The sequence below is a fragment of the Myiozetetes cayanensis genome, unplaced genomic scaffold (assembly GCF_022539395.1).
Source record: "Myiozetetes cayanensis isolate MyiCay16 unplaced genomic scaffold, myiCay2020 scf1, whole genome shotgun sequence".
NCBI classification, from domain to species: domain Eukaryota; kingdom Metazoa; phylum Chordata; class Aves; order Passeriformes; family Tyrannidae; genus Myiozetetes; species Myiozetetes cayanensis.
In genome coordinates this window covers 141,822,887-141,850,348 of record NW_026086604.1, presented here as the reverse complement: position 1 = coordinate 141,850,348, position 27,462 = coordinate 141,822,887, and the positions used below count along the sequence as shown (strand labels likewise).

At 39.6% G+C, this 27,462-nt stretch overlaps 1 protein-coding gene across 1 annotated transcript in view; it reads right to left on the bottom strand.

The window, feature by feature from the left end:
* The window catches only part of PTPRN2 (protein tyrosine phosphatase receptor type N2), a 642,194-nt gene that overhangs the window by 550,477 nt on the left and 64,255 nt on the right, over positions 1-27,462 (bottom strand). The window contains exon 2 of the mRNA XM_050310509.1: positions 26,026-26,076. Coding sequence (XP_050166466.1) covers positions 26,026-26,076 — 51 coding nt within the window. The remainder of the gene's footprint in view (positions 1-26,025; positions 26,077-27,462) is intronic.

Here is a 27,462-nt window from a genome sequence, read left to right as displayed (position 1 = left end):
ATTGAATGGACTAGGCTAGGAATGGCTATCATAGATAACATAGACTTTTTAACGCTCTAAAAAGCCTAAGAAAGTTGAAATAAAACCATAAATTATTCTGAGACAGTATTTATATAGAAAAGATTAATTAAGAAACCTGACAAGAATGTCTCCAAAAGTGAAGCACCAGACTGTTGGCCATGAAAGAAATGTTCCCTACAAAGCAAGAAGTGAATTAAGAAAATTAATTTAGAAAGTGACCCAGGACTGAATTCTCCCAGTCTTTCTCAAACCTTCCCTGCTCAGGGTATTTTAATGAAAATCCTCTGCCACTCTCATTATTCTACAGTGCAGCTCTGGTGTTAATGGCAAGGCTATGATTAATGAAACGGCTCTGCCCTAGGAATTGGGTTATTTAGATCTGAGGTGGTCAGATCTGATTAGGGCCATGTTAACAATGACAGTGATGGCTCAAACTCCATCACAACAAGCTGTGTCCCCATACTAGAATGCAGTTCAGAAACAGGCCAGAAACAGTGCAGAGCGAGATTTGCCTTGTTCACAAATAATGCTCCAAATGTCCATAGTGCAGTTTCAGAAACCTTTCTCCTGAATTGCAGTCTGTGTTCCCATGCACTGATACAGCAAGTGACCCAAAGTGCTCCTTTGCTTTGCAAAAATTGAACAGCCAGAGTTCAGGCCAGAAGAGACCATTTGGCCATTTAACCAATCTGCTCATGCCTCTCAGCCTTCAGCTTCACTCCTCTCTTCATATCAACTGCCCAAAATTGCAGAAAAAACATATTCAACTCATATCTCTCTCTCTCTATATATATGAAAGATAAAGACAGTCAGGCAAGCAACAAATAATCTATTTTGCTGAGCAATAAAGTAATATCACACAATAGTCATGCAACTCAAATTCCTTTGACAATATTCTTTGAAAAACTGTACAAACTCAGTTTTATGTAGTTTAATGCTTTCTCTAACCTAGAATCATTTCTACTGGCTACTTTCATCTGTCTCCATTCCGGTTTTTGACAATAATTTTAAATGCTGTCGTGACAGTTTTATGCAACATTCCCATAGTGGCCTTACCATTAGGCTTGATGGAAGTTAAATCAAAGCCAAACCCCAAGTCTCCAAGTTACTCTTTGTTCTCACATCATGAATTGTCACCTTTTTTGCCATGATACCAGAGTAAAATCCTATATCAAGCTCTTTTCCACCCACATCCATCACTGAGGACCTGCCTGAGGGGGCTGTCCTGCCCTGCTTTGCCCAGGGTGGACTCTTCATTTTGAGAAGCACCTCTTTACATTTGGAGGTACCAAACCTATTTGTGCTTGGGAGCACAAAAGCAGCCATGCCCTCATCAAAACCCATTCTGCCCATTCCTTGGGTCATTCACAATTGCTTATTTTTAGGAAAGAAATTATATATATTTTTCCTAATCATTTGCAAAAACTGAATAAAGCTGAACGCTACTTTAAAATCCATAGGTTCATAAGGAGTTTGGCATTGCCAGCTCTGGCTGAGAACATGGCCAGACCAACCAAGCCATATTCCTACTTTTTCTGCTAACTTCACTTCAAAATATTTTGGCTTTGTGACATTATTTGAAAAACAGATATCTACCTGTTAAATGAACTTTTACCATGGTTAAATTTTTCCTCCCCGGTAGTGATACCAGATTTATGCCCTTAAATCTCTTAAGGAATTATTATTCTCTTAATGGTAACAGTGACATTACAGATGGGTTTTCTTTCCTTCACAAGAGATCTTGGAAAGCAAGAGAGAGCCCAGAGTGTGAGAAGATAATTACATTCTACGTAACTGGAAAAATATATTTAACTTCAATAATATATTTAAATAATGTAATTGCTATTTTAATTTAAGGTAATTAATATATTTCCAGGTACTAAAGAAGTCAAAATGAAGAAAAATCAACAAAAGCTTCATAGACCCACATTCTTCTTTTATTCTGTATATTAGATTATTATTGCTTAGTTTTCTTTATGCTTTTTCTCGTCCTCACTATCCCTGTCTGTCTCCTTTTGGTTTTTATGTCCATTGGAAGAAGTCAAGGAAGCTCATTTCTCTTCTGCCTGTCTTGCCTCTGGAGCTCCCTGCTACTCTAGCTGTAGAGTGAAAACATGCAAGGTGTGCATATGTTGAGTATTCACTTACACAAACATAAACCATACCTGCAAATTCACATCTTTACAATTACTTACTAGAGAATTAAAAAAGAAAAACATTCCCAAGTCCAGCTCTGTGTTAGTTACAATCTCTGTTGCAATTACAGATCTAGTCAGCTTCCTAATTTGCTTTCTGAGAACTTAAACTAATGCCTTAACTTAAATTTAGGTGCCAACTCCATTGCAGATGTTCAGCTTGCTGCCTGGTTAAAGGATTTGCAATTACATCCTGTAGATTTGTTCCTATCTGTCAGCTCTATTATGAATAAAGCAGAACTAAGCTCTGGCTCAGTGTCATCCCTGCCTTCTTGAGTTATGCGTGATCCTCAGCCTTTTGCTCTGTTTGGGAACAAAATAAAGCTGCAACATGGGAACTTAATTCATTGAAAATGAAAGAACAAATAAGGACTAAGGAGATTGGTTTTTTTTAAATTTTAGCTTCTATACCTTAATAAAAATGTCTTCATTTTTACATAAACATGTGTATGTTTATACATATGTTTGTTGGAGTTTTTTAGGTTTTGGTGTTTGGTTCTTTATTTTTTGCTTCCCACACCTGGTCATTCAATATGCAAATCTTGCTAAATGTAATTATGATACTGTACATCTGCACTTCTTTCTGCTGCTAGAATGCATCCCTCTCAAAAAAAAAAAAAAAAAAAAAAATTAAAATCAAGGGGAGAAAAAGCTGACCCTTTACTCCAGAAGTTTGTGCTTTGGCATGGCTACCCACTGCATCACCTGCAAGATGTTTTTATTTATTATATTATTACAGGTTTAATTTCAGAAAAGCTCAGGTAATTCCAAAGAAGCCTGATGACTACCAGCCTGTAAATACTTGTCAAGATGCAAGATTTAATTTTTGGCGCCATTAAGAAGCAATCCAGAGCCTACCAAAGGCATCAGGAGGGGAAGGCACTTCCCACACTGGGACACCTGGACCTGGAGTTTTTGATTGTATCATTGTACTGGGGCTTAGCAACCTTTACCATTAAGACTGTTGGTTGATGGCAAAGTGATCTGATGAGTCCAGTCCAACCTTTAAGAGACAGAAACAATCAACCCCCACACAGGACATGTAAAAATCCCAGCTAGAGTTCTGAGTAGCCCTGAGATCAGAAATGCCTGGACAGAGACTGATTTATCTTTTCATTCCCAGAACAAGGCACTCAGCTGAACACAACCCTACCAAATAGCCTGAGTCTTCTCGCTGTCCCAGAAGCTTTCTTGAAAATTCAAATGAAACCACCATATCCAGTTTAAAAATAAATATTTACATATTTCAACACTACTGAAGTTTCAGGCCTGTTTTGTTGCCCAAACTCTGGACAAGCTGCAATTCACAGGAATTCCATTTAGGCACTAGACTTACACCTTTACAAGTCTATTTGCTGCAAGATAAAAGTAGTCAGCTAAGTAGCTGCACACTCCTACACAGCACACCTTGCAGTGAGTCAACCACAACAAAATGGTTATGTAATTTAATTACACCTTTGGATTTTCTCTTTAAAAGCAGGTTCCACTTTTAGAGATTGGAAGCCACATAAAGCCTTCAAAGCTGTGCCACCAGTCCAACACTGATCACACAGATAGAACACATTGGGTCTGTCTTCTTCTGGGACCAAGTAGACTTGTGAGGTGAAGGATTTCAAAAGAATTTCGGGTATCTTCCACTTTGCATACCTAACTCCAAATCTAAACAACAACAACAAAGTCTATTTCTAGGAAATATTAAACACCCACATTTTCTCAAAGCAGAGAAAGTTTAACCCAGTACCTTGTTTGTAAACAAAAGAGTTCAACTCTTGCATAACAGTTCCAGCTTATTTTAATGCAGGCTTTCTGTTTCCACTTTAGACAAATGCTCCTCTCATTGGAAATAGTTAGATTTTTCTTAATAGTACAACTACTTGTTCCCTAATGCTGTCATTAAAAAGACACTCTTACTCTGTGAAGAATGCAATCCAGTCAAAATACGTTATTATTACAGATAATGGTGAGCTTTTCCACTTGTTCCCAACTGTGTTTCAGGTTGCTGACTCAAACCCATTTAATAAATGATGGTAAAGACTTGATTTATTGCTCAAGTCTCTCTTAATTACAACCTCTGAAAAAATACCAGAATTAAATTAATTTGATTTCGACCTTCTATCCACTTATACTATTTAGTTTCTAATGTGGAAAAGTAGACCATTTCAACCCCCACACTTCCCCCAGCAGCACATGAACTGCGATGCAGAGGACAAGTTCATTAAACTCCATTATTTCACCTGAGGTTGCAGAACTGTGGGAGCAGAGGCCCAGGCCTCTGCAGTGAGGGCCAAACTGAAGTGCCCACAAAGTGTGGAAGATTAATTCTGGAAGTGGAATTGAGCTACTATGGAAGCCACTTGGCATGACAGGAAAGGCAAAATTGCTGATGGCAAACACAGCAGGTCCCTGTTCCCCAAAATGCCTGCTCTGGGTGCCTGTGCCTCCCTTGCACAACTACATTGGCGTGTTCCTCATCCACCAGGAGGACTTGCTGGAACTCAAAGGGCTCTGAAACCAGAGGAACCAGCTCTGGCACAAGAAAAGCAGCAGGTGCTTGGGGCTGGGGAGGAAGATGAGACAGGAATCACCCCAATGCTGAACTGCACCCTAAAATTCACCCCCAGGAAGAGCTGCTTTTGTCAAGTACACCACTATGGCATTATGCAGCTGCACAGGTTCCAGTTTCAAGACCTGTGCAGTCAGCTTCATTCTGCTGGAAAACAAACAACAGAAAGGTTTTGTGTGTTGCAGACATAGCTTGGTGTGCTTACTTTGCAAAGGTAAATTTGCAAATAGTAAATTTTAAAAGAAAGTCTGAAATTAGTGGATGTAGCACAGTATGGACAGAATTCTTACAAAGAGTTTAATTTTTAATTTCCCTCTCATGTTACACTGTGTATTGTTTCCTTAGGTCAATTTTTGTGCCACTTACAAAATAAAATGGACAGGGAATTAATAATTTACATGCTTCTGTGGTAATCACTACTCTAACTTTCCTGTTCAGACAAAAAAGAATCCAAAACCAATGAACATCTAAGTTTGACATAAAAGTGGCTGTGTGTTTGGCACTATTCATTTCCTCATTTTAAATGAAGATGAATGGATTCAGATGGATTGAGCTAAGACATTATTTCAGTTAAGGTATTTACCAGACTCCATAAAGGTATATTATATATGCTAAAAGTCCAACCCACCTCCTCACTTCTGCTCTACAGTTTTCTTCTTCATATGCAATACAATAATCCCAATTGCCTGTCCAACAGGTGTTTTCAGCTGCAATCTAAGGAATTTGGAGATCTGCACAGCTCTGGTTTTATTTACTGTCGTCTCTTCCCATCCTCTCCAGTCAACAGAAACATCAACAGTCAACATCAGTGCATAGATGATTAACCAATTTATAATCCTCATAGGGAAGAACATCCATGAAGCAAATCAGGAAGTTGCAAGGTGGAAACACTACCTGTGAGGCATTTACATTTGGTTCAAATGTGTTATTTGCTAACAGAGCAAGCATTGCAAATCAAAGCCTTTACTATATAGATGGCAGTATGACTGCTGTTGCTCTTCAAAGTATCTCTCAGAAACACAACATTGCACCTAAAAATTGTACATGCTCAGTCAAACACTTAGAAAAGAATAAAACTTATACAGGTCACACTCCTTAACCCAGTCCTTTCTACCTGTGTGTTATGACACAGAGTATTTTATCCCTATAGAACTATTTTCTTAGTCATAGTTTAGTTGAAGGCTCATCACTAGGCATCTTGATGTGGCTCTAGAGGGCATGAATCGATTCCTTGCTGGATAAAACTTTTGTGAATTCAAAAGTAGCATTTCCCTGTGGATTTCCACTATAGCATCTAAGATAAAGTGCAAGATGCGGCCATAAATGAGCACATGCAAGCAGGGGTTACAATTCCCACAGCCTTAGCAGTAAAGAGTCTCCTGTGAGGTCTGAGTTGGGTGTCTAATGGTTATGACACGCTATTTCTGCTGATTTATATCACATGCACTTGGTATAACTTTGTACTGGTATACACCTGAACTAATTTTTGATATGCACATACAGGCACTGCAGAAACCTGTCCCATTACATGCTTGTGCTGGCATGAATCAAATTACTCACTTCTGTATTATATTTTTGCTTTCCTAGCAGTTGACTGCTGTTAGAGAGCTGCATCTCTAGCCCTGCACCCTGCTAACAAAAAGCACCAACTTGGATCCTCACCTCCAAACCTGAAAACCCAGTTACAGCATCAGGGCATTAGGATGATCAAACCTTCCCCACTCAGCACCACACCTGCAGCTTCTCCAAATCCAGCTAAATGAAGACAAAAGGAAAGCAGTGGTAAACAAGTGAAAGGCCAAAATGACCCATTACCCTTTTGAATCCACTCCTCCTTTCGCACTTGTGACTGACTGATGGGGTGGCAATTCACAGCCTCCTCACAACATTACACATCAGTCAGAGCTCACTGTCAGTTTTCCAACGTTTTTGGCCTGTAAGCCAGTGCTTTCTGCAGGATTTGCTGCTCCTGAGGGAAGGTGCTGCACAGTGGTGATGCCTGGGCTGTTCTCCAGTCAGCTCATCAGAGATGGTAACAGTGAGCTCATCGTGCCCAAGCCTTTCAGGCCCAGGTTTACTTTTCAGTCTCGAAGCCTTTCTCTGGCGTAGGTACAAAATGTTTTCCATACCATCTGCTCATCTATGATATGAGCAGGGTCAGCAAAATGTGACATCAAAGCAATTTACACCTATTCATGCTGACTTACCAATAAGTAACACATCAGTACTAAGATGAATGTATCTACAGCCTTCCTAAGGTGGACAAGCATTTCTGGGAGACTTCCCTTGCTACACTGCACGAGTAACTGCCAACCACACACAACAGGAGGATTTACCAGCTACATTTGCTCCAGGTGCCACTGAACACTTAAAGTAAGTTACATTTCTGTCATGCTGTGGCAATCCCAGTTTTAAGAACTCAGCTCCAAAGTCTTTTAATAAGGTTTTTTTCTATTAAAAACAAACAAACAAACAAAAAAACATGCACACAACAGAAATGGTCAAGTCTTCTCTGGAATAACTGAACCAAGATGCTGTATTAGTTGTGGGGAGAGGTGCCTGGTCTGTTGTGCTTTTACAACTCGAGCTTCAAAATTCCCTTTTCTTGTACAGTTTCAGGATTTGCCACAGTGGCCCAGGCTGTGAATTCTGCTTTTGAAACAGCCCTACCCACCATGACACTCTTCAGTGACGTTCCCAGGGCATATTTGGGCCTTCAGCTGTGGCTCCTGTGTGTTCCTCTTGCACTTGCTCCTGAGGGAAGCCTGGCTCAGCAGGGTACCAGAGGGAAAGGCTGATGAGGAGCCAAGAGACAGAGCTGCATTAATGCAGAAAATAAAAGGTCAGGACTCAAGGAGGGACTAATGAAAGGGAACAGGAAGAGAGAACAGTCCTTTCTGGGGGAGAACATACTGTTTGCTATTTTAAATTTCATGGGAAGGATTTTCTTTCAAAATTAAACTGTTGGGTTTTTTTCAATCCAACAGTACTGCTAGACAAACTCCCTTTCAATAAAAGTAGTCATCTTAGAATAAAAAACATGAAATAAAACCCCACTAAATGATTATATTATAATGCAAAACATCGCATTTTGCTGAAACATTTCATTTCCCCTCTACTACTACCCAGAAAAATATTGAAACCTATAAAATTACGCACTTGATGTATTTCAGCAGTTTAAGGTTTTTCCTACTTTTTTTTGCAACTATTTCTCATATAAAATAGCAAATAAGACATAAAATTTTGATGATATAAGGCTGTATTCTGCCTATTACTGACCAAGGATGAGCAGCCACTTAAAATACAGTTTGCATATATTCAAAGAAAAGTGCTGACAGACCCTTAACAACAGTCCCCCTAAACACCTCTCATATAAATGCATCTGTTTAATAAGAATGTCCTCTAATAAGCAGGTCAGAGAACTGCAAAGCAAACAGGGCAGCTCTGCTGCTGTGACTGCTCCCCAGACAGTACTGTCATCACATACAAGATAACCATTATGCCATATACACCATTATTATAAAACAAGTCCTTTTAGCTTTACATTTTCCAGATACCAAATACTGATGTATTTTTTCCTTTTAAAATCAATTAGTTTGTTAAAGCCACACTCTTGGAGGTGAACACTGCATCCCCCTGGGCTGTCTGAAAATGGATCATTCCTTGTTTCTGCATCCATGATTATTACAGCAAAATAAACCTGTGTATGTACTGGGAACATCTCTGAAATAAGGGACAAATGATTGACTGACTATCAGTAATTAGAGTTATGATCCAAATTATGCTCCCAAAGCATATTCAGCAAAAGTCTTTTTGAAGGTTTTCAGTTTGGGGTTTAAATATATATATATATATATATATATATATATATGAAAAGTATTACTTCTGCTCTGTTCTTAACATGGCTACAATGGCCTCGTGTTGTGGGCTCATCTCCAGCCACAGAAGGATTTCACAAAGCCCCATCACTGGCCTGGTAGGCATCATCCAAGCTTGGAGATGCCTCCCACCAGCAGCAAAGCATCAGGCACAACTCAGGGAAACTTCAATAGCCAAATTAATTCCATGACCCCCAGCCCAAATTCTGGCCAACCTGGCAAACCTGCTTTCATAGCCAGAGATGGGCTTTGTGTCTGGGTCTCTGCTGGGTCAGGAGGGAAGAAGGACCTTCCTTGGAGCAAAAATGGGGATTTGTGCTTCTGCTTATGGATTTTCTGATCATGGGGCAAGATCCTTAGTGGGGTGTGGAGCTGTGTGAAGGACAGGACACTTCTTAAACTGAGTTTAAATTCCAGTATCACCTTAGCTCTGTGCTCAGAGATTTCTGAGATTAGCACATGGGACACTTTCCATTGGCACAAAGATCACATGCAGATCACATGGCCACATTAACCTGCCTCTGGTTAAGAAGAAGGCACAATCCAGTCTAATAATCAGTCTTATTCCACCTTTATTTCATGAACACCAAAGTCTGAAAGCCTGGGGGAACATCGTGCTCCCTCCTGCCATGTGTCTGGAGTGGCACAGGGAGAGAGTGTTCCTGGCATAGACCCAGCCCATCATGGGAAAACATCTCAATGCCAGTTTTCTTTCAGAATTTTTGCACATCACCATGTTTATTTTGCTCACAGGTGCATAAACATTATTGTAAGACTTGTAACTGGACACATACACACACAAAGAAAAAATTAAAAACAGCATTTCAACAAGTTATTTCTAAGACACCGGAAAACTTATAAGCTTTTTGCTGACATAACGGTGCCCTTAGAAAGAGAATCCGAATACTTTTAAACAACTGATAAAGTATCAGTCACTGCTGCCACTTGCAGCTGATGCTGAATCATTCTAAACAGAAAAAATTTGCAAAGTTGCAAGTGCTCACATAAAAACTTTGCCATCTTGAATGCTTATCTAAGTCTTGATGGTTTTGTTCTTCCTTCTTTTCGGTATCTGCCAGTTCTATCAAATTCTCAGAATCTGCTGCAGCTGTGAAATTCTTTGCTACCTCTATTGCCTATTACCACAACTAGACCTGAATCCATCAGCTTTCCACATCCCATTATGTCATTACTCCTTGTTATTGCACACCAGTTCCACCCATTCTCTTCCATTCTCTGACAACTAATTTTAACAGGAAAGGTACATGGCTGAATATATGGCAAATTAACCAGCATCTCTAGCTCTCTCAGGCTAATCTCAAGCAAGAAAATTTCCTTGGGTTTCCTTTCTTTCAGGAGTAATGCCACTATATCTGATAATAAAATTATTCCACAGGAATGAAAAGAGAACATACATTAAGTATTAGAAACCCAGCACTAAAATATACTTTTGGAGCCATATTATTGCTACTCAAGATCACCTCAGAGAAAGAATGTATTTCTAAGAGTCTAAAACTTGTTAGAGTAGTAAATTGACCCCTGCAATGTTCTTTCTTAGCAGTTCTATATTGTCTGCCACTGAAACAATGGTGGACAGGTAAAGAAGTGTGTTAGGTTATTCTGGAGTAGAATTTGTCATCTGGCTGTATCCGTTCATCCAGAATTTCCCATGATAACAATGGAGCTGCCTTTATGGCACCCATCCACATACCACTCCACATACCACACTGACACCAGCCCTGACAGAATAAGTTACTACTTAAGTAATGTTTGGGGTTTTTTTGCAGAATCACAGGTCATGTTGCTCCAGTCACGATTCTCTTTGCAGCAGTTTCTGTGATGACCCTGATGTTGTGGGGCTGTTGATCCAGCTGGTCCTGCTGAGAGCTGTACCTGCTTGCAACCTCACAGGTGCCTCAGGCAGAGGTGGTAATGAGATTTAGAGATTAACTAATTCATCTAGTTGCTGCAGAACCACTGCTGGTTGGGGTAGAACAATGATAACAGACCACACCTTCTAAACAGGAGTAGAGGCAGCCAGAGAAATGAACCCGCTGTGCCTGCCCACTGGCTTTATCCAGCACTGAACAGACTCTCAACTGCTCACAACTGTCAGGTGAAAGTTATTAAAACACAGACAATCACATCCTCCCATCGCAGAATTTTTCCTGTGTTGACTGACTGAAAAAACCCAACCAAACAAAAAAGCCAAACTGACCTCTCAACACACCTGCATAACAGGAGGGATGTCCATCCAACTGCTGAGTGTTACAGCATTTTCTGATGTGTTCTTGAGAAAGCTCTCACTTCAGACACTTTTTTTTCCTACTTCCTATTCTCTGAGAACAAGGCCTCAAAAGCAATGGAAGATTCAGGAAAAGAAACTTTCTTCTCCTTATGTGTCTATCTTGGATATGATCTTGCAGAATCTCTGGCAAGGAAGTTAACTCAGTCCTCAAGTAAACCAAGACTTTTAGCCCTTTCCTTACACAAGCACTCTTGATGCAAATGAATGACTCACAGAATAAAATTAGGCACCAAATCTATAAATTATTTTTCCCAAGAGCATTGTGCTTTTCCCACATAAAAGACAAGTTTCCCATTTTAAAATTAAATATCCTTGTAAAAACATGAAAATAAAATACTCAGTATTTTAAAATGAAAATAAATTATTGATTGATTCAAACATAAATTACAAACACTTAAAGGCTGTCTACAGAAAAGAGTATTTACATCTTATTTTGGAATACATACAATAACCCTCATTAGGTACTATTTTTTTACTGTTTTCCCCTAGAAATTGCTGGTGAGGTGTAGCTTTGTTAAACATTACATATCTCTCAGGTCCATATAAGCTTTTAGAGACCTATAATCTACACATATACCCTGACCCTTGACTCAGAAGTCAAGACCTAGTACAGTAAGATGTGTGGAAGGCTCCTTTGAATGTAAATAACAAATATTTGAAATTAATATTAGTTTGGGTTAGTAATTAACCCTCCAGATATGGGGATGGAAGGGACTGTCAATGGAAGGGATCTGGTGGGTTAATCAATTGCTGTGCTTTTGACCCAACTATCTGCTGCAGAAGGCAGCAGTTCAGTCAATCTGAGAGAAACAGAAACAGCTTCTTTATCCCAGTCATGATGAAGGAAAAATAAAAGTCATCTACACTGATTTCACTTCCCCTCCACCATCAGGCCTTCTCCACAGATGTCCTTTTCATGTCTTCTCCTCACCCAACTCTGAGCCTTCTTGCAGTGCTTCAGAGTTCCCTCAGCTATGGAGGCAAAACTGAATTTCATTTTTGGTGACACCCTGGCAAGGAAGGGTGAAGGTGTTTATGGGAAGGAGGGATGGGGAAAGCCAAGATGTCCCCTGCCTTTTATGACCTTTGGAATTCCTCACTTCTCCCTCTATCTCGTGCCTCCAGGCTCCCTCCACAGTCCTGAAGCATCTCTCTTCCCCCATTCATCCCATTTTCAGCATCCCTGCACCTGATTTGTTAAAAAAAAAAAAAAAAATAAGCTGCCCTTCCCTCAAGCAGCAAGTGCTGCTTACAGAGAGCATCCCAGCCTATGGCAAGGGGAAAAGGTGGAAGGTCACAGTCAGACTTTGCTCTGATGAGGCAAGGACAGCATGGCTGGATGCAGAACAACACTGAGCTGAAGAGCTCTGGAGGACAGAGCCCAGGTGAAAAGAGCAAACCAGAACTTTTACTGGCCTTGTCCCCAGTGCCAAAACTGCTGCAAGGGCAACTGAAGTCAGAATATCTCATCATCATCATCTTGGCCTTTGTCAGAAGGAGCTGCATTCTTCAGTTGAGTATGAAGTTGATTAAGACATTGTTAACAACAAAAGACAAAACTGAGTTGTTAAAGCCCCACCTCCTGTAAAAATGGCCACTAATCAACACTCTTCACAGTTTCTTCAAGTGTAATTGTGGAAGATGTTTCCCAGAAGCTGCTCCTGGGGGGAGAGGGAGCCCTCAGCACTCGAGGCTCCCCCGACCACGACCCCAGCGGCGCAGACAGCACAGCTCACAGGCACAGACAGCAAACTGCACAAACAAATCAATCTGCTCCCCCACAAAATTGCTGCCACTTGAACTGCAGCATCTCACACGTTGATACTGTGGATAATTCAGTTTCATCTTGATTATGACCGGTATTAACACCCAAAGCAATAAAATCTTTCTCGTTCTCATTTCACTGAAGCCAAAGGACAACGCTGCTGCAGTGACATATGGCTCTGCTCCTCTGCAAGTGTGTTAGACTGCCTACAAAATCTCCTTGTCTAGCGAAGGATAATGCTTTTTGAAATAAATTACCTGCATTAATTTGTGTTTTCCACCAAGAAAACCTCACACATCATCATAATCATCTTACTATACAAGAGATATATGAGTTTTCTCACATTGTTTGCACTTTTTTCTCCTTTAATGGGGTGATTTTAGACTATGTCATTGATTATATAGCTGTAACAGGCAATTTTTTTCCAGCAAAAGAGTAAGCTTGGGGCACACAGACTGCAGAGCAATTCCTGCATAATTCAAAGAACATGAAGAACAATCTAGGGGACATGAATCGAGGATGACACCAAGTTTTGCAGAACTTTGAAAACAAGAGGTAGTTCATAGCCAATTACTTTTGTACAATTTTGAACCTCAGGGGATTTGCTATTGCGTATGGATTCGAATCCAAAAGCTTTCTCTGTAGTATATGTACTGACATCCTGTTGCCTAAACTTTGGGATACTCATTTGGACTAAAACCACTCCTGCTCTTCTCCTGGTTACTGCAAGATGACCAGCTACCATGTGGAGGGCAGAGATTATTCCAGGTCACTGTCCTAGGAACTAACATTTCCACCTCTGTGATGCACACAGAGACTCAATACCATGGTCTCCAATGTCCTGCAGGAGACCTCTATAAATGGCTCCTTGAAAGCTTCCTTTGTGACAAGGGAACAGATTTTATTTTCATGTGAATATAAAGTATTTTTCTGCCTGAAGAAGCAGGTTCAGATAAGAGCTGCAGCTCCATAAAATCCTAACAGCTGATGGAAATGCATCAGCTCATTAAAAAAAAAAAAAAAAAAAAGGCAAGAAAAGGTAGGAAAAAATTATTTATCCCTCCTCTTGTTTTTCCATCTAAAACTGTATTTCTGAAAATAGCTGATTTCAGGCCGAGAGAGTTCTATTTATTCATTGTTTTCAAAAAAAACATTTTCTACCTGTGCCAACAACTTTTAAATAGCAAACAGGATGTGAACTGCATGACATACAGGAGCAGCTTTTGTTTAGCAAATGTTTAATGTCATTGTCATGGTTCTTAAAAGGCAGTTTGCAGTGGCACTGAAATTTGCACTTACTGCAGCTTAATTAACAAATGCCCCTTTCCTGTTTACATCTAATATAGAGACATTCAAGTCAAAAAAGGGAAATATTTAAACTCCTGTACTGCAGTACACAAATGAAGAGAAACCTTAGCCCTCGAATTCTCAGCCATCCTTTCCTTTGGTCTGGGAAGAACTAATGATGCCATTCCTCCCTTAACTGGGGAGAAAGCACAAGGTACTATCTGAGCCAGCTGATCTGCATTTGTGGGAATCTTGTTTAAGTAAAGCAGGAAGGACCCATAACACTAACTCCACAAACCATAGAAATTCCCTGGAAAATCATACCATGGTTTAACTCAGCCAGCAACTAAGCACCACACATCTGCTTGCTCACTGCCCACCCTCCCAGCAAGGAGGAAGAGAATGGGAAGGGTGAAAGTGAGAAAACTCATGGGTTGAGATAAAAACAGTTTAATAATTGAAATAAAATAGTAATAAATTGCAACGAAAAGAAAAAGTACAAACCCAAGAGAAATAAAACCCAAGAGAGACGATGCTCATGGAAATAACCTCTCACTACCAACTGACCAGTGCCCAGCCACTCCCTGAGCAGCAGCCTCCCCACCAGCTTCCCCTCCAGTTTATTGCTGACTGTGATGCCACGTGATGTGGGACATCCCCTGGGTCAGTTGGGGTCAGCTGTCCCGGCTCTGTCCCCTCCCAAACTCCAGTGGTCTCCCAACCTTTATTGCTGCCTCCTCACTGGTGGGGTCCCATAAGAAGCAAAAGAGGCCTTGGCTCTGTGCAAATGCTGCTCAGCAGCAACTAAAACGTCCCTCTTATCAACACTGTTTCCAGCACAAGTCCAAAACACAGCCCCACACCAGCTACTACAAAGAAATTTAACTCTAGCCCAGCCCAAAGCAGCACAGTATGGCATCTTCAGAACTTAAGAGTTAGTTAATGTGTTGGCCAAGAGATGCTTGGGGATAGAAAAAGGATTCTTTGTGGTAGAGTGATTCTTTCGACAGATTTTTTGAGATGAAATAGCCTTTTTGAAGCCCCAGCTGTCTTCCCTTCTAAAATATGCTGTTAACCTCTATTCCAGTCATAATTTATTTTCAATTACCATGCCAAGAAAATACATTGAAAACAGTAACTCTTTTTGGCATCATGTGTGAAGGGTAATATTTCATGAAACAAGAAAATAATCTTACTCAATGACCTTATTCCTTGAGGTAGGGTGAGGGGAGCAGGCAGGGCAAGGAACAACCAACATTTTGGGACCAGTATAAATCTCTTTAGATACTTGAAATAAAGCCCAGCAGGAAGGTGTGATTCTAATTGGCAAGGCAAGAGATCTGGGGACATGAAATGGGCACTGTCTGCTTCCCTTTGTAGTGAACACAGATTCGTAATTTGTATTGCAACTTTAAACACGTCCATCAACCCTTTGCCACTGAGAACTCCACCCTTCAGCCAAACAGTGCTGAAAGAGAGATTCTTTTCTGCCCAAACTTCTTTCAGAGCTCTCCATTTCTTCAGTTACAGTAATTTTTGGCTCCAGAGTTTGAGTGGGTGAGCTCTAACTGGAGGAGCAGAAAGAGTATCCCCTGGACATTCAAGGCAAAAGCAGTGACCCTATTTGAAATGCAGAAAAGAAATCTTAGTATTAGACTAAACCTCAGCATTTGTAAGAAAAACACTGCATGGAAGTTTGACATCTAAAGTTAAATTTACCATAACAAAATTGAAATGAAAAAAAAAAAAAAAGAATTTGAGACAGAATAGGACTGGTGTTTCTTAACTGTGTATCAATACTACATTATCTTTCATTGAACATATTGATCCATTTTTTTCCCAACTATTATCCACAGAAAATTTTTAACTAAGAAAGAAATAAGTGGAAGAGTTTAAAAAATCGAATATCTACAAAACAATCCTTCATCAAACCATCAAAATTATAGGTAAAAATTGAGAGGAAGCTTATTCTAACAGTTGCTGTCACTGAAAGAACAGTTTGTTCCATTGAATACTCAGCATAAGACATGAGCAAAATTCCATTAATATGAAGGTGGGCTGTCAGCAAAGAAGGAAGTCTTAATTATTGTAGAAGTCTACTAAATCTACACATCTCTAGCTTGGAAGTGAAACAACAATCTAGAATAAGAGATTAAATATGAAGACTAGCAGAAGACTATTATAATTTGGAAAGATTTGGTTTTGTTGTGTTTTTTTTAAGTCACAGTAAACAAGTAGCAGTGTAGTTTATTACTTAAAGCTAGAAAAAGAATTAAAATTTAAAAACAAACCTGCCACCCTTAAAACCACTCCACCTCCAAAGGAAACAAATTGATTTAATTTTGTAAATCCACAAGCCCTTTAAACTGCTTCCACCGTGACTGGGTATTGCAGGTTGCCTTCTATAAGTGTCCAATAAACTATGAAACTATTAGCAGTGTCAGCATCCAAGAGTCCATCCATCTGATTGTCCCTCAACACCCTTTCTATCTGAACTTCAGAGGAATAGAGATACAGCAGCATGATGTAAAGAGAGAGGACTACAGGACAAAGAAGAAATCTGAAGGAAGGTCTCATTAGTTTTCAACTCCCCTCAAGTTGTATTTCTTGACCAGCACACTATAGTTTCTGGTTGGATAATAGACCTCTTTCTCATCTATTATAGAGTTTATGATAGAGGAAGCATCAATTGCAGTTCAATAACAGATAGATAAGGCTAAAAGTAGTCATTTATGCCATTGAAAAATTGCACAGTGTGCAGCTGTTCATGATCATACCTGTCCTGTTTCTTCCAGGAAAAAAAAAAATATGATGGTGTAGCCTAATCTCTGAAGGACTCTGTGAGATAATGCAGTTGAAAGACTAAATAAAATCTTAAAAGGGTCAATATTAAATTGAGCAAATTAGGCACACATTTTCAACTGTATCATAATATTGCAAATTCATTATTAGCACAAACGTTTACTGCATTACATTAAAAATGAAAACATTTTCCATTTGACAGACATTGTTCGTTGAAGAGTGAAGAGTCCAAACATTAAATGTTGTATTCCCTTGCTCGGCCCTGACACCTACAGCTGTTACCAACCTTCTTAAATCACGCTGATCCTGCCACAGGGCAACAGAGGAACATGCTGATGCAGCAGGAAAAGCAACCAAATATTCTCAACTTACGCAGAGGAGCAGCCAAAGCTATTACAGTAAAGGACCAAATTACAAGAAATAGTTTGGGGCCATGAAATATATTTATTGTTCTGTCTGCCTGTAGAGAAACTTTTGTTGCCGTTGCCATGGAGGTTGTGGGACATGAAGGAAAATTCTGTTTAAATTAAAGTCTTGGAATGGCATATAATAGAGAATGACTTTTCTTAACCTGTTAATCAACAGTGCTATGATTAGATCACTTTCAGATTGTTTTTATTTATTAAATGAGGACATACAACAATAAAAGCCTCTCACTGCTCTTTGTTACAAAGCATTAGCTCTAAGCATTAGAATAAAGAGAGGTATATATTTTCTAGTTCACTTCAGATGAACGTTCTGCTTTGGACCAAAGCAATCCAAATTAAGGACTTCCAGTAATAGGGACACAACTCGGGATAAATCTTCTGCATTCTTTATTTAAAAATAATTTTTTAAAAAGGCAAATGTTTTGTTAATCTGTTTAAAACAATCATAGTAACTGAAAGGTATTTTGGCATATTATATGTTTATGGTTTTCATGTGCACATAAACTTGCATCTCATTTAGAATATTATAAAGTAAGACCCTCCTCCTTAACTTCTTACATGTTATCATGGATGTTAGTAAGTATTGCATATATTTTTTACATAAAAGTTGTCTTCAGACAAAAAGTATGTCCCTATTTCATGTGAAGATTGCTATCACTTTTGCTCTGCTGAGGTAGACACACTTCCAGGTGATCCAGGCCATTGGGTTTTGCAGTTCATTCCTCCTATATTCTCTGAGAAGTTGCTTCCCCAGGACCACATCTTCCCCCTGCAAGCCATAAATGTTTTTTTTCCTATTGTGTTTACTGTCTAAAGGCATACTGAGAGTAAAAAAACTACAAGTGCTTGTCAAATGCTACGAAGTCAGAAACAAACCTGTATTCATGAAATGATTATTGGTATGTAACAGCACTCAACTGATGTGCAGTTTGGGCAGCAAATAGGGCGAAAGGTTTTAACAGAACATTTGAAGAAAAAAAAAGATAGAAAAATAAGGAAAAAAAAAGTAATCTTTTGAACAAAGAAACCTTTTAACTGTAAAGAATCACCCAGAAGGATGTTATTTAGGAGACGTTTAGTAAATCTACGACTTTGCCTCCCACACACCCAATAAAACACAGAGTGAACAGTCAAAAGTCGTTCATTAATGACCCTGAAAAACTGGTACATTTTGGAAATACATTCTTTGGTTCCTGATACCACATCTTCAGCATATGTGCTACTAGACAGGACTACTGAAGCTTTCACAAGGACAGAAGCAGCGTGACTATTTTAAAAAGCACAATTTTCCCAGGCAGGGCATGGGTTCAAAGTTTTCCAGTGTGCCCTCGTTTAGACACACCCATCGATGCCTCTGTTAAATACCAAAGTACCTCAGTAATTAATGTAATTAACCCAGCTAACCACTGCTACGCTGAGACAATGATCACCTACTGATATTTAGGATAACAAAGGCAAACACCACAGTTTCAAGTCTGACAGAGAGTAGATAAAACCCAAAATAAGCAAGTAGATCTGAAGTTATGCACTTCATTTTTGGAACACGCATTTTTAAGCAATCAAATGCAAGAGCAGAAGGAATCCTTTAACACCAGAAAAAAAGAAAAAAAAAAAAGTCATATCTCATTCAAGCCTGAAGATGCTCCATAATTGCAGTATTTCTGTGTAGCTGCCACTGCCAACTCACCAATTTCCCATCTTCTCTCTTTTGACAATTTTTATTACAATTCTTTTTTCATAAGAATTTTTATGCACTGTTTTGGCTGGTATTTTGGCTTGGTCTTTTAGGTAAGGGGGAACAGTTTAAAGAAAAAAAACTGTCCTTCAAAAGTGATAACTCAAACATCTTAATCATGGAGTAAACCACAAGACTTCTGACCGTCCCTTGACAAAAGAAGACAAAGTATGATGGATCTGGAGCAGAGGCACACTGCTGCAGTGTCACTCCCAACCAGGATTCATTTGCTTTCCACCTCATTGCCAGAACATTATCCCTTGGTGTTCCCTTCTTCTCTACAGGCCACACTGTCCTTTTCAGGCTCTCGCGTTTCATGATTCATCAGGCACAAACCTTGCTGAGACTCCCTAATGCCTTTATCAAACAGGCTGTACTTTTCCATGGGCTCTCAAAGGGTAATTTTTTTTTTTTCAGTGTAATTAAGTAATGAAATAGGGAACATCTCTGAACATGTCCAATGAATGTGCCAACAGCTACCAGGTACCTTACCAAAAAAGAGTCAGCCACTCGCTGACAAGATACCTGATAAAGACAATATCTCTAATAATCAAATATATTTTCATGATACATTTGGCATGCTGGCATAACCAGCATCCACCTTATCACCATAGATGTATAATTTTGAAGAGAGAGAGATACCAGGTAACTGTTTACTCTCCAGTGATATAGTCCCATCCCACACATATGACCTGCACTCCTCCAACCTGCAGGTGGGGAGGTGGGGTCTTTTAATCAAACTTCTTGAATCAAACCCCAAAATTCACCCAAAATCACTCAAAAACACACCGGTCAAACAAGTTTCCTTACAGTGCTTGCCCTGGTTCTGTGAAAGCCAATGCTGATATTCAGAGCAAGAAAATACAAAGAGAGAAATTAAAGTTTCCATGTGACAACACAGCAGTGTTCTTGCCTGAGCTCCAAAAAACAGGATGTCTGTCTACATGAAATACAGCACCCAGTAGATCCAAGACTTATTTCCTGGCACAGGACGCAGGATACAAAGGATTACCTATGGCTGGTGGTAGATTTATAGCTGCCTCTCATAGCTGGTGCTGAATAGCACACTGTCAGTGAAGTCTGAGTGATGCTTTTCTGCCCTGCAGGAGCTACACCTTGAGATTCTGCACCATGGACAACACCCCACAATAAAGCTTTCAGTGACAGCTGGGGTGGTGGATAACCATGGTTGCATTACCATGCTAAGCATCTTTCCCTAAGGAGAAGAGTGTAACTTCCCCTTGCTCCCTCCTCTAGTTCTAATGCCAGCTGTGCTGGGCGTTTCTACCCCACTGTCACACAGGTAGCTATTTTAACACCACATCAAGGCAAACACGAGATACAAATACAGTTTGGAAGACAGATGGGCCTACTGTGTCCAGTTCTGGGCCCCTCAGTTCAGGAAGGACATTGAGGTGCTGGAGCAGGTCCAGAGAAGAGCAACCAGGCTGGGGAAAGGACTTGAGCACAAGTCCTGTGAGGAGAGGCTGAGGGAGCTGGGGTTTAGTCTGGAGAAGAGGAGGCTCAGGGGAGACCTCGTCACTCTCTACAACTACCTGAAAGGAGGTTGTAGCCAGGTGGGGGTTGGTCTCTTCTCCCAGGCAGCCATCAGTAAGACAAGAGGGCAGGGGCTTAAGCTCTGCAAGGGGAGGTTTAGGTTGGATGTAAGGAAGAAATTCTTTACAGAGAGGGTAATCAGGCATTGGAATGGCCTGCCCAGAGAGGTGGTGGATTCATCGTCCCTGGAGGTTTTTAAGAAGAGATTGGATGTGGCACTGAGTGCCATGGTCTGGTAACTGTGGGGGTAGTGGATCAAGGGTTGGACTTGATGATCTCAGAGGTCCTTTCCAACTGAGCTGATTCTATGATTCTATGATTTTCTTCAATAAGGAAAAAAAAAGCCACAACAATATTTCAAGGTAAAGTAGATGAAGTCATCACTGCACTGACATTTTTAACCTCATGGTAAAACTTAAAATGTTAATTTTTCACCTTCAATACTTCAAATAGCTCAGAAATATTCGACATTAGTGTTGGAAGTGCTCCTCTCAGTGAATGCTGGTGTTTATTTCCACAGAAATCTTTCAAAAGGAGTATTTCTTTAAGAAATGTAAAATATTCCTAATAAATAAAACACCATCCTCATAGCCACAGATTGTCAGGAGTATTTAGGTGTTAACTCACTCTTGATTTCAGTTGAAGTGTGTAAATACTTGTAAAGATGTGGGTTTTCAGGCTACCATTACACAGTGGCAAATTTTAAACTTTACTCCTTCTTGAGTACCAAGATTCTGACATTCTTCTGACATAATGTTTTAAAATATGCTTTGAACAAGTAAAGTGTCTGACTAAAAAAATCAGTATTTCCTGCGACTGGTATGGAAGAACCACAGGAAGTAAATCCTTATATTTAAACAATTGGTCAGCTTTTTACTCCAAACATACACAAATTCCAATTAACTTCAGAACTGAGGTTAGGAATGACATCAGGTGGTATTAGGATTTAAGTTATTTGTGAATAACCTTTCCATACCCTTGGAAGGCACAGAAACTCCCTGAGCACACAATAAAGCAAGAGCATGTAGAGGCACCACTTCGTGTTACTCCTCAGAAGTCTGAATTTCGTTATAAGAAGCACTGATGTTCACTGGAAAGGTTCAGAAGGCTTAGGCTCAGATTTATAGTGTCATTTGACAAAAATTTGATGGCTTTTGAAGAGCAATGCCTTGCAAATGCAGAGGTAGCTGCAGACATCTGTTAGCTAAACAATGCTGAGGTGTATCTCCCTCTGCAACCCCATCCTACCAGGCAATGATCTGGAAAACCTCAAAGCGTAACACATTAAGTTCAAGAAACCATTTCAGGGATTCTGACTTCTCTCCCTTATCATCTGTAGCACATGTTTACCATTTATGGCTCATCACCAGCACGCACAATCACTTACATTCCAAATGTTCAAGGAGCTGTGTAGCCGAGGAAGAAAGCGCTTTAATATTCTGAACTACCTGGAGACATCCAGACGTGGAAAGGCTCATGACTTTGTGCTGCAATGCTTGGATGCCTTTGACACACTGTGCTAACCTCAGTCCCTCCTTACAAGTGCAGCTTGCATACATAAAGCAACAGGCTCAGCTGTGCAGTGCTGCTTGCCCAGCCTTTCAGCAGCACAGCATCTTCAAACACCGCTGCAGACATCAGACCGAGCCTTGCGAGGAGAAGGTTGGTGTTTGTCAGCGAGGCTTGGCTTAACGAGGCACGATGCGCCAACGCCTGCATTTAATTAACTCCTCTTGCTTGGCCTCACAGAGTTGTTTTCTACTATCTGATCGTGCCTGCCTGAACCCTATTGTGGTTTCAGGAGGGAAGGAGGCCTGCAGCCACAGCTTTCAGAAATAAACCCACCCTGCTTTATAAAGGCTCTGTTGATAGGAACACAGATATCCCGGTATCCACGCACGGGTAAAACACAGCACAAAGCTGCTTACTGGAGCTAAATATCTGGAGATTAAACCTGAAGGAGAGAATGCCACCCTTCTAAATGAGCAGTTCAAACAGTTTAATAAAGGGAGGAAAGAGGCCAATAAGTGAAGGTTATTTTGAAATTAATGCTTTTATCTATACCACATGGCACTGCTAGAATTCAACAGCATGATTTCGCAAGAATGGATAAAAACTTGGTCTTTTTGGTTTGCTGCTTTCAGAAGCCATTTTGTTTAAACCTTCCAAGAAGGAAGATATACAAGCTGATGTTTTACATGAACTGCTTTACTTATCATTTAAAATGCAAAACAAAATATGACATATTCCCACTTATCTAGTCATGCTACATTTAATATATAAATACAAGCTCTGTTCAAGAGTAAGTGAAGGATTTCTGTCTTAGAGATCACCTAAAAATTCCTTCCTGATGTTTTGTTCTTTCCTTTTTCATACAAACACATTCTAGGCATAATTGTCAAGGAAAAAATACACACACAGGTAAACTCTTTTGCTTAAACTTCTAACCCAGATGCCAAAACTTACATGAATGTGTGAATGCCATATCCCTCTTTAGTCACAGCTGTGTCACTACACACACCCTCATTGCAAATCCTATTCCTTATATTGTTACTTTCCTTCTATATATCTTGCTTAATTAAGATATTATTTGCTTGCTGTGCTACCTGTAACAGCTTCTCAGCATTTATTGGGGAGCCAACATTTCCAAAGTCACAGTGTGCCAGATTTTCTATCTAGGGTCTGCAGCTCACAGCTCACAGCTTCACCTTTCATATCAAGTTTTTTTAGCTGTAATCTCTCAAGCTTCAAGCATTTTAGATGGGGGAAAATGTCAGTTCCTCCAACTGTAATACAGAGGTAATGACGTACCAGAAGATAAATAAATAACATCTAAGTCACTTTACCTGTCAAAATTCTGGCTTTGCAAAGGAAGGGTCCAGGAAAACTAACTCAGGGTTTTTTTTCCTTTGGTTTATCCTCATGCCATTAAAATAAACATAAAACAATATGTTCCTTTTTAACCACTTGATGAGTCAGAGCAGCTCAGAAAACTGATAAAAGGTTTGTGAAAATAAATTAATATTGCATGAATGCTGCTGGAGCTATTAAACAAACATAAGTGAGAACCCATCACTGAAGCCATAAAACACCTTTATATGATGAGGGAAAGGAGCAGAAAAGTCAACAACCATTATTACAGCAGGTACTTCGTCCTGTGAAAATGGCATGTGACCTAAACAGATGTAAGCAATTATTATCTTTCATGTAAACAGTTATGCTGCTTATCTCAGATATTACCCCTGCCTTACATTGCTTTTAAAAATAAAACAAAATTCTTTTAACACCAATTTTTTTACTAATGCAAAGGAACATTTATCAAAACCTTTCAGTCACAGTCTCCCTTCAGAAGAAACAAGAAGGGATAACTAAACAGTACTTTATTTTTCTAAGCTATGAAACAGCTCAGCTATTGGTGTTTTGGTTATGCTCATACAAGTCTGATGCACGAAATGCACTCGTAGTCTCCAGCTGATGACATGACATGAGACAGCAAATACTGTGACTTCTGCCCCCAGCAGGAAAGCCAGGTTTAGTTTGGAAAACACGGTAAGTTCAGTTGCCTCAGCTGGAGGTGGAGAAACAGATCAAAATACTCAGCCTTCCTGCAGGAGTCAGGAGCAGATCTGCAGATCACAGGCACTTCTAAGGTGCTACTGAAAAGGAGCTGCTGTTTCTTACCCACTTTCACCCTGTACTTCAGAAATATGCACTCGTGTGACAACTAAGGAGGCAAAGCTTTTCATGACCACGGAACGCACAGAATGAGCTCTGGTCCTGAGCACAGAGACCTCCACAGACTTCAGTTCCTCAGCTTTCAACCCAGCAAAGCACTCACAGTTTAACATATCAGGATTTCAGAAACACTTCAGAGATGCAGTTGAATCAGTAGCAGTTTGGACAGGAAAAATGTGAAGGACTGCTCAGGAGTAAGTGGTCCTGCTTCCTTTCTGGTATGTATGAAAAAGTAAATTCTGATGGTATTTTAGTGCTTCCAAAGCACTAAAATAATTTTATGATCTTCCAAAGATCCTGTTAATTTTCTCAAAAATTGTGTATTTTCATTTGCATCAAGGACAGCATTTAAAATCCACTCTAGACAACATTTGCCCAGTTACAGCAATAAAAATGTGAAATACTACGCAGTTACCTTAAACACATTGACAGAATCTCTGCAAGTATTGTTTTTTTAAAAAGATCAGACATCAGGAAAGATTGCTGATCAACTGGCTTATTTATTACTGACATCAAGTTATGCCAAAATAAGAGTAGATCTACAGAAAAGGTCCCTTTGAATTCAAATACAATGGCATACGTTAATTTTGCATGCTAATGAGGGTCAAATTAAGACTTCAGAAACTGCATCTTCAACTAAGAAAACTGGTAGAGCAAGAAGTAGGAAGTAACATTTATAGGAAAAGCAAAGTCTTCAACAGTTAAAGTACAGAAATTGCTATAATCTGTTGCATAAATTCCCCATTATGCACCGGCTGCCAGACATAACAGTACCCTATCATAAAACCTACTTAAATATACTTGCACTGGGAAAGACTACAGGCACTTGGAAATACTGGTAGTCAGCAAAATGCACCACTGTAGAAATCTGTCACCACCCTTCCTGGTGTCAGGCATGGAAATCTTCAATACAGAATTTTTACAAGTTGGAATTTTTCTGATAAATAACAGACCTGTATTACTGGGTTTGATGGAAAACAAAACTACTTCATCATGGCACACCCTCACAAAGAAATTTCATATACAATATTTAGTTTAAAAATAAAATTAAACCCCTTAATTGCAGATCTACATATTTTAAAACAGTTCAAAACTCTCTCTCTAAATACACTCTGTCCTTCATCAGGAATTAAATGCTTTCATGTAGCAAGTTGAGAATGCTCAACTATTACTAGAAAAAGTCTTTCCTACTATTCCATTAGACTCATTCATACATTGTGCTGGCTTTCTTGACTCACTGAAGAGGAATTGCAAAGGAGAGCAGTAGAAAGCTGCTTTTGCATAATTCAAGTAAAAATCACAGAAAAAGGAAGCAGCATAATCAAGAACAACTATAGTCTCCCTTTGAGACCTTCTTTTTAGTACAATAACTCATAACCTTCTGAAGATAAAGGAGACTGATAATTACTCAACATCATCCCCTAAAAAGAGGAACAACCTGAAGGTAACAAAACAGTTATTTTCATCCATATTAAGGCAAACTAAATGTTACCATATCTCAGAGTATTTAATTTAATTACAGTCTATTTCACATAAAAGGAGATGAGGTTGCTCAAGGTTGAGAGAATATTTATCTATTTTTTAAATCTATTAAATTTCCCCCGACTGCTGACCAGAAGAGTCATACCTGATATCTTTTTCTATTCTTTCCTCTCCTTCTCATTCATATATAAATTTGGTTTATTGAATCAAGCATGTACCAACTGGAGTGGAGGACAGAGTAATCAGCAAACAAAATATTGAAGACTTACCATTTACACAGATTTCAAAAGATTTGCAAAGGTCATCTTCAAACAGGCAGCCTAAAAAACACAATAGAAAGGTAAAAATTAACACAGCTTTCAAACTGTGGATAATTAGTGCATACTGAAGACCTAGTAAATGCTCAGCAAGAGTCAGACATTTGGTTGGCCTTGGGAGTCTAAATTGGGCAGTACAGAAAGTCCAGAACAGGTCTGATTAAACAGCACTTACTAACAGGCTATATCCAGAATAATCTTTAGTGTTGCTCTTCCCCTCATTCCTCCACTGAGGGTTCAGTTTTCTCTATGCTTGTCTCTCTCTTTTATTTGAGAAACTTTATGTTCTCTTAATTTTTAACACATTTTTATACCACAGCAACAAAAACACACTACAAAAACAAACTCCAAGAAACCAGAAACTTCCTAATGACATTGCTACTGAGGTGAGACAAGCCTAGAAATCAGGTATAAATTGCTCAAATTAGGCTTGGATTTAGTAACAGCAACCACTGACCATGCATAGTTGATCAGAAGTATTAACTCCTTGGAGAAAAGCTTAAAATTTAAGCAATGCCTACCAACAACATGATCCCTCACAGACAGCTGAAAAATCAGCACAGGTCTGTAAAAAAGATCCTAGGATTTTTTCCATTTAAAGCAGGAATTTTTTTCCAAAACATGCTGCTGCACCAGCTCCACCCCTCACCCTAGAAACTGCATCCAGGTTGGCAAGCCCAGCTCGTTCACTTCCACACATCTTCACAGATGAACTGTTCTGTTCCCCTGGTGCTTAGTGCCACCTGAGCAGGTACTGACACACTAGTGATCATCCCTTCTACCCTTAGACAAAACCAACTCCTGCTGATATTTGTGAGGACTGCAGAAAAGTGGGCAAGATGTGTCCCTGCTCTGGGGCACAGGGACAAGGACCAAGCAGAGCAGCAGCCTGAAATATCCTGCTACTCTTGAGGGCACACACTTGGTTAACACAACCAGCAGTTTCTTTATTTTCTGACAAAGATAAAGAGCTAGGACTGGATAAAATCCATGGAATAAAGCTGCATTTTAAGCACAGAAACTGCCCTAGAGAATACATTTTCACAATTAAGCCTTTTAACTTCTCAGGAAAATATCTGTAGTTTATAAAGAGTTAGAGATATAAAAAAATCTTGAACTGTTTCACACTTTTGCATCAAAAGACAAAACAGCCAGGAGCTTCACGCATCTAAACACATGAGCAAAGCCTCTCTCCACAGCTGTCCTATCTCCATGAGAGCACAGAGTACATCAGAGAGTCAAATGGATTAAGTAAGCTTTTTTTATAAAAAGAACTGAAAGGTTCAAGACTCTCTGAGTGTGAATTACCTAGCTGCTAACCCTGCTAAAAGAAAAGTTTGGGGAGGGGGGAGGATAGAGTGACTTATGTGTGCCTGCACAGCCTTCCAG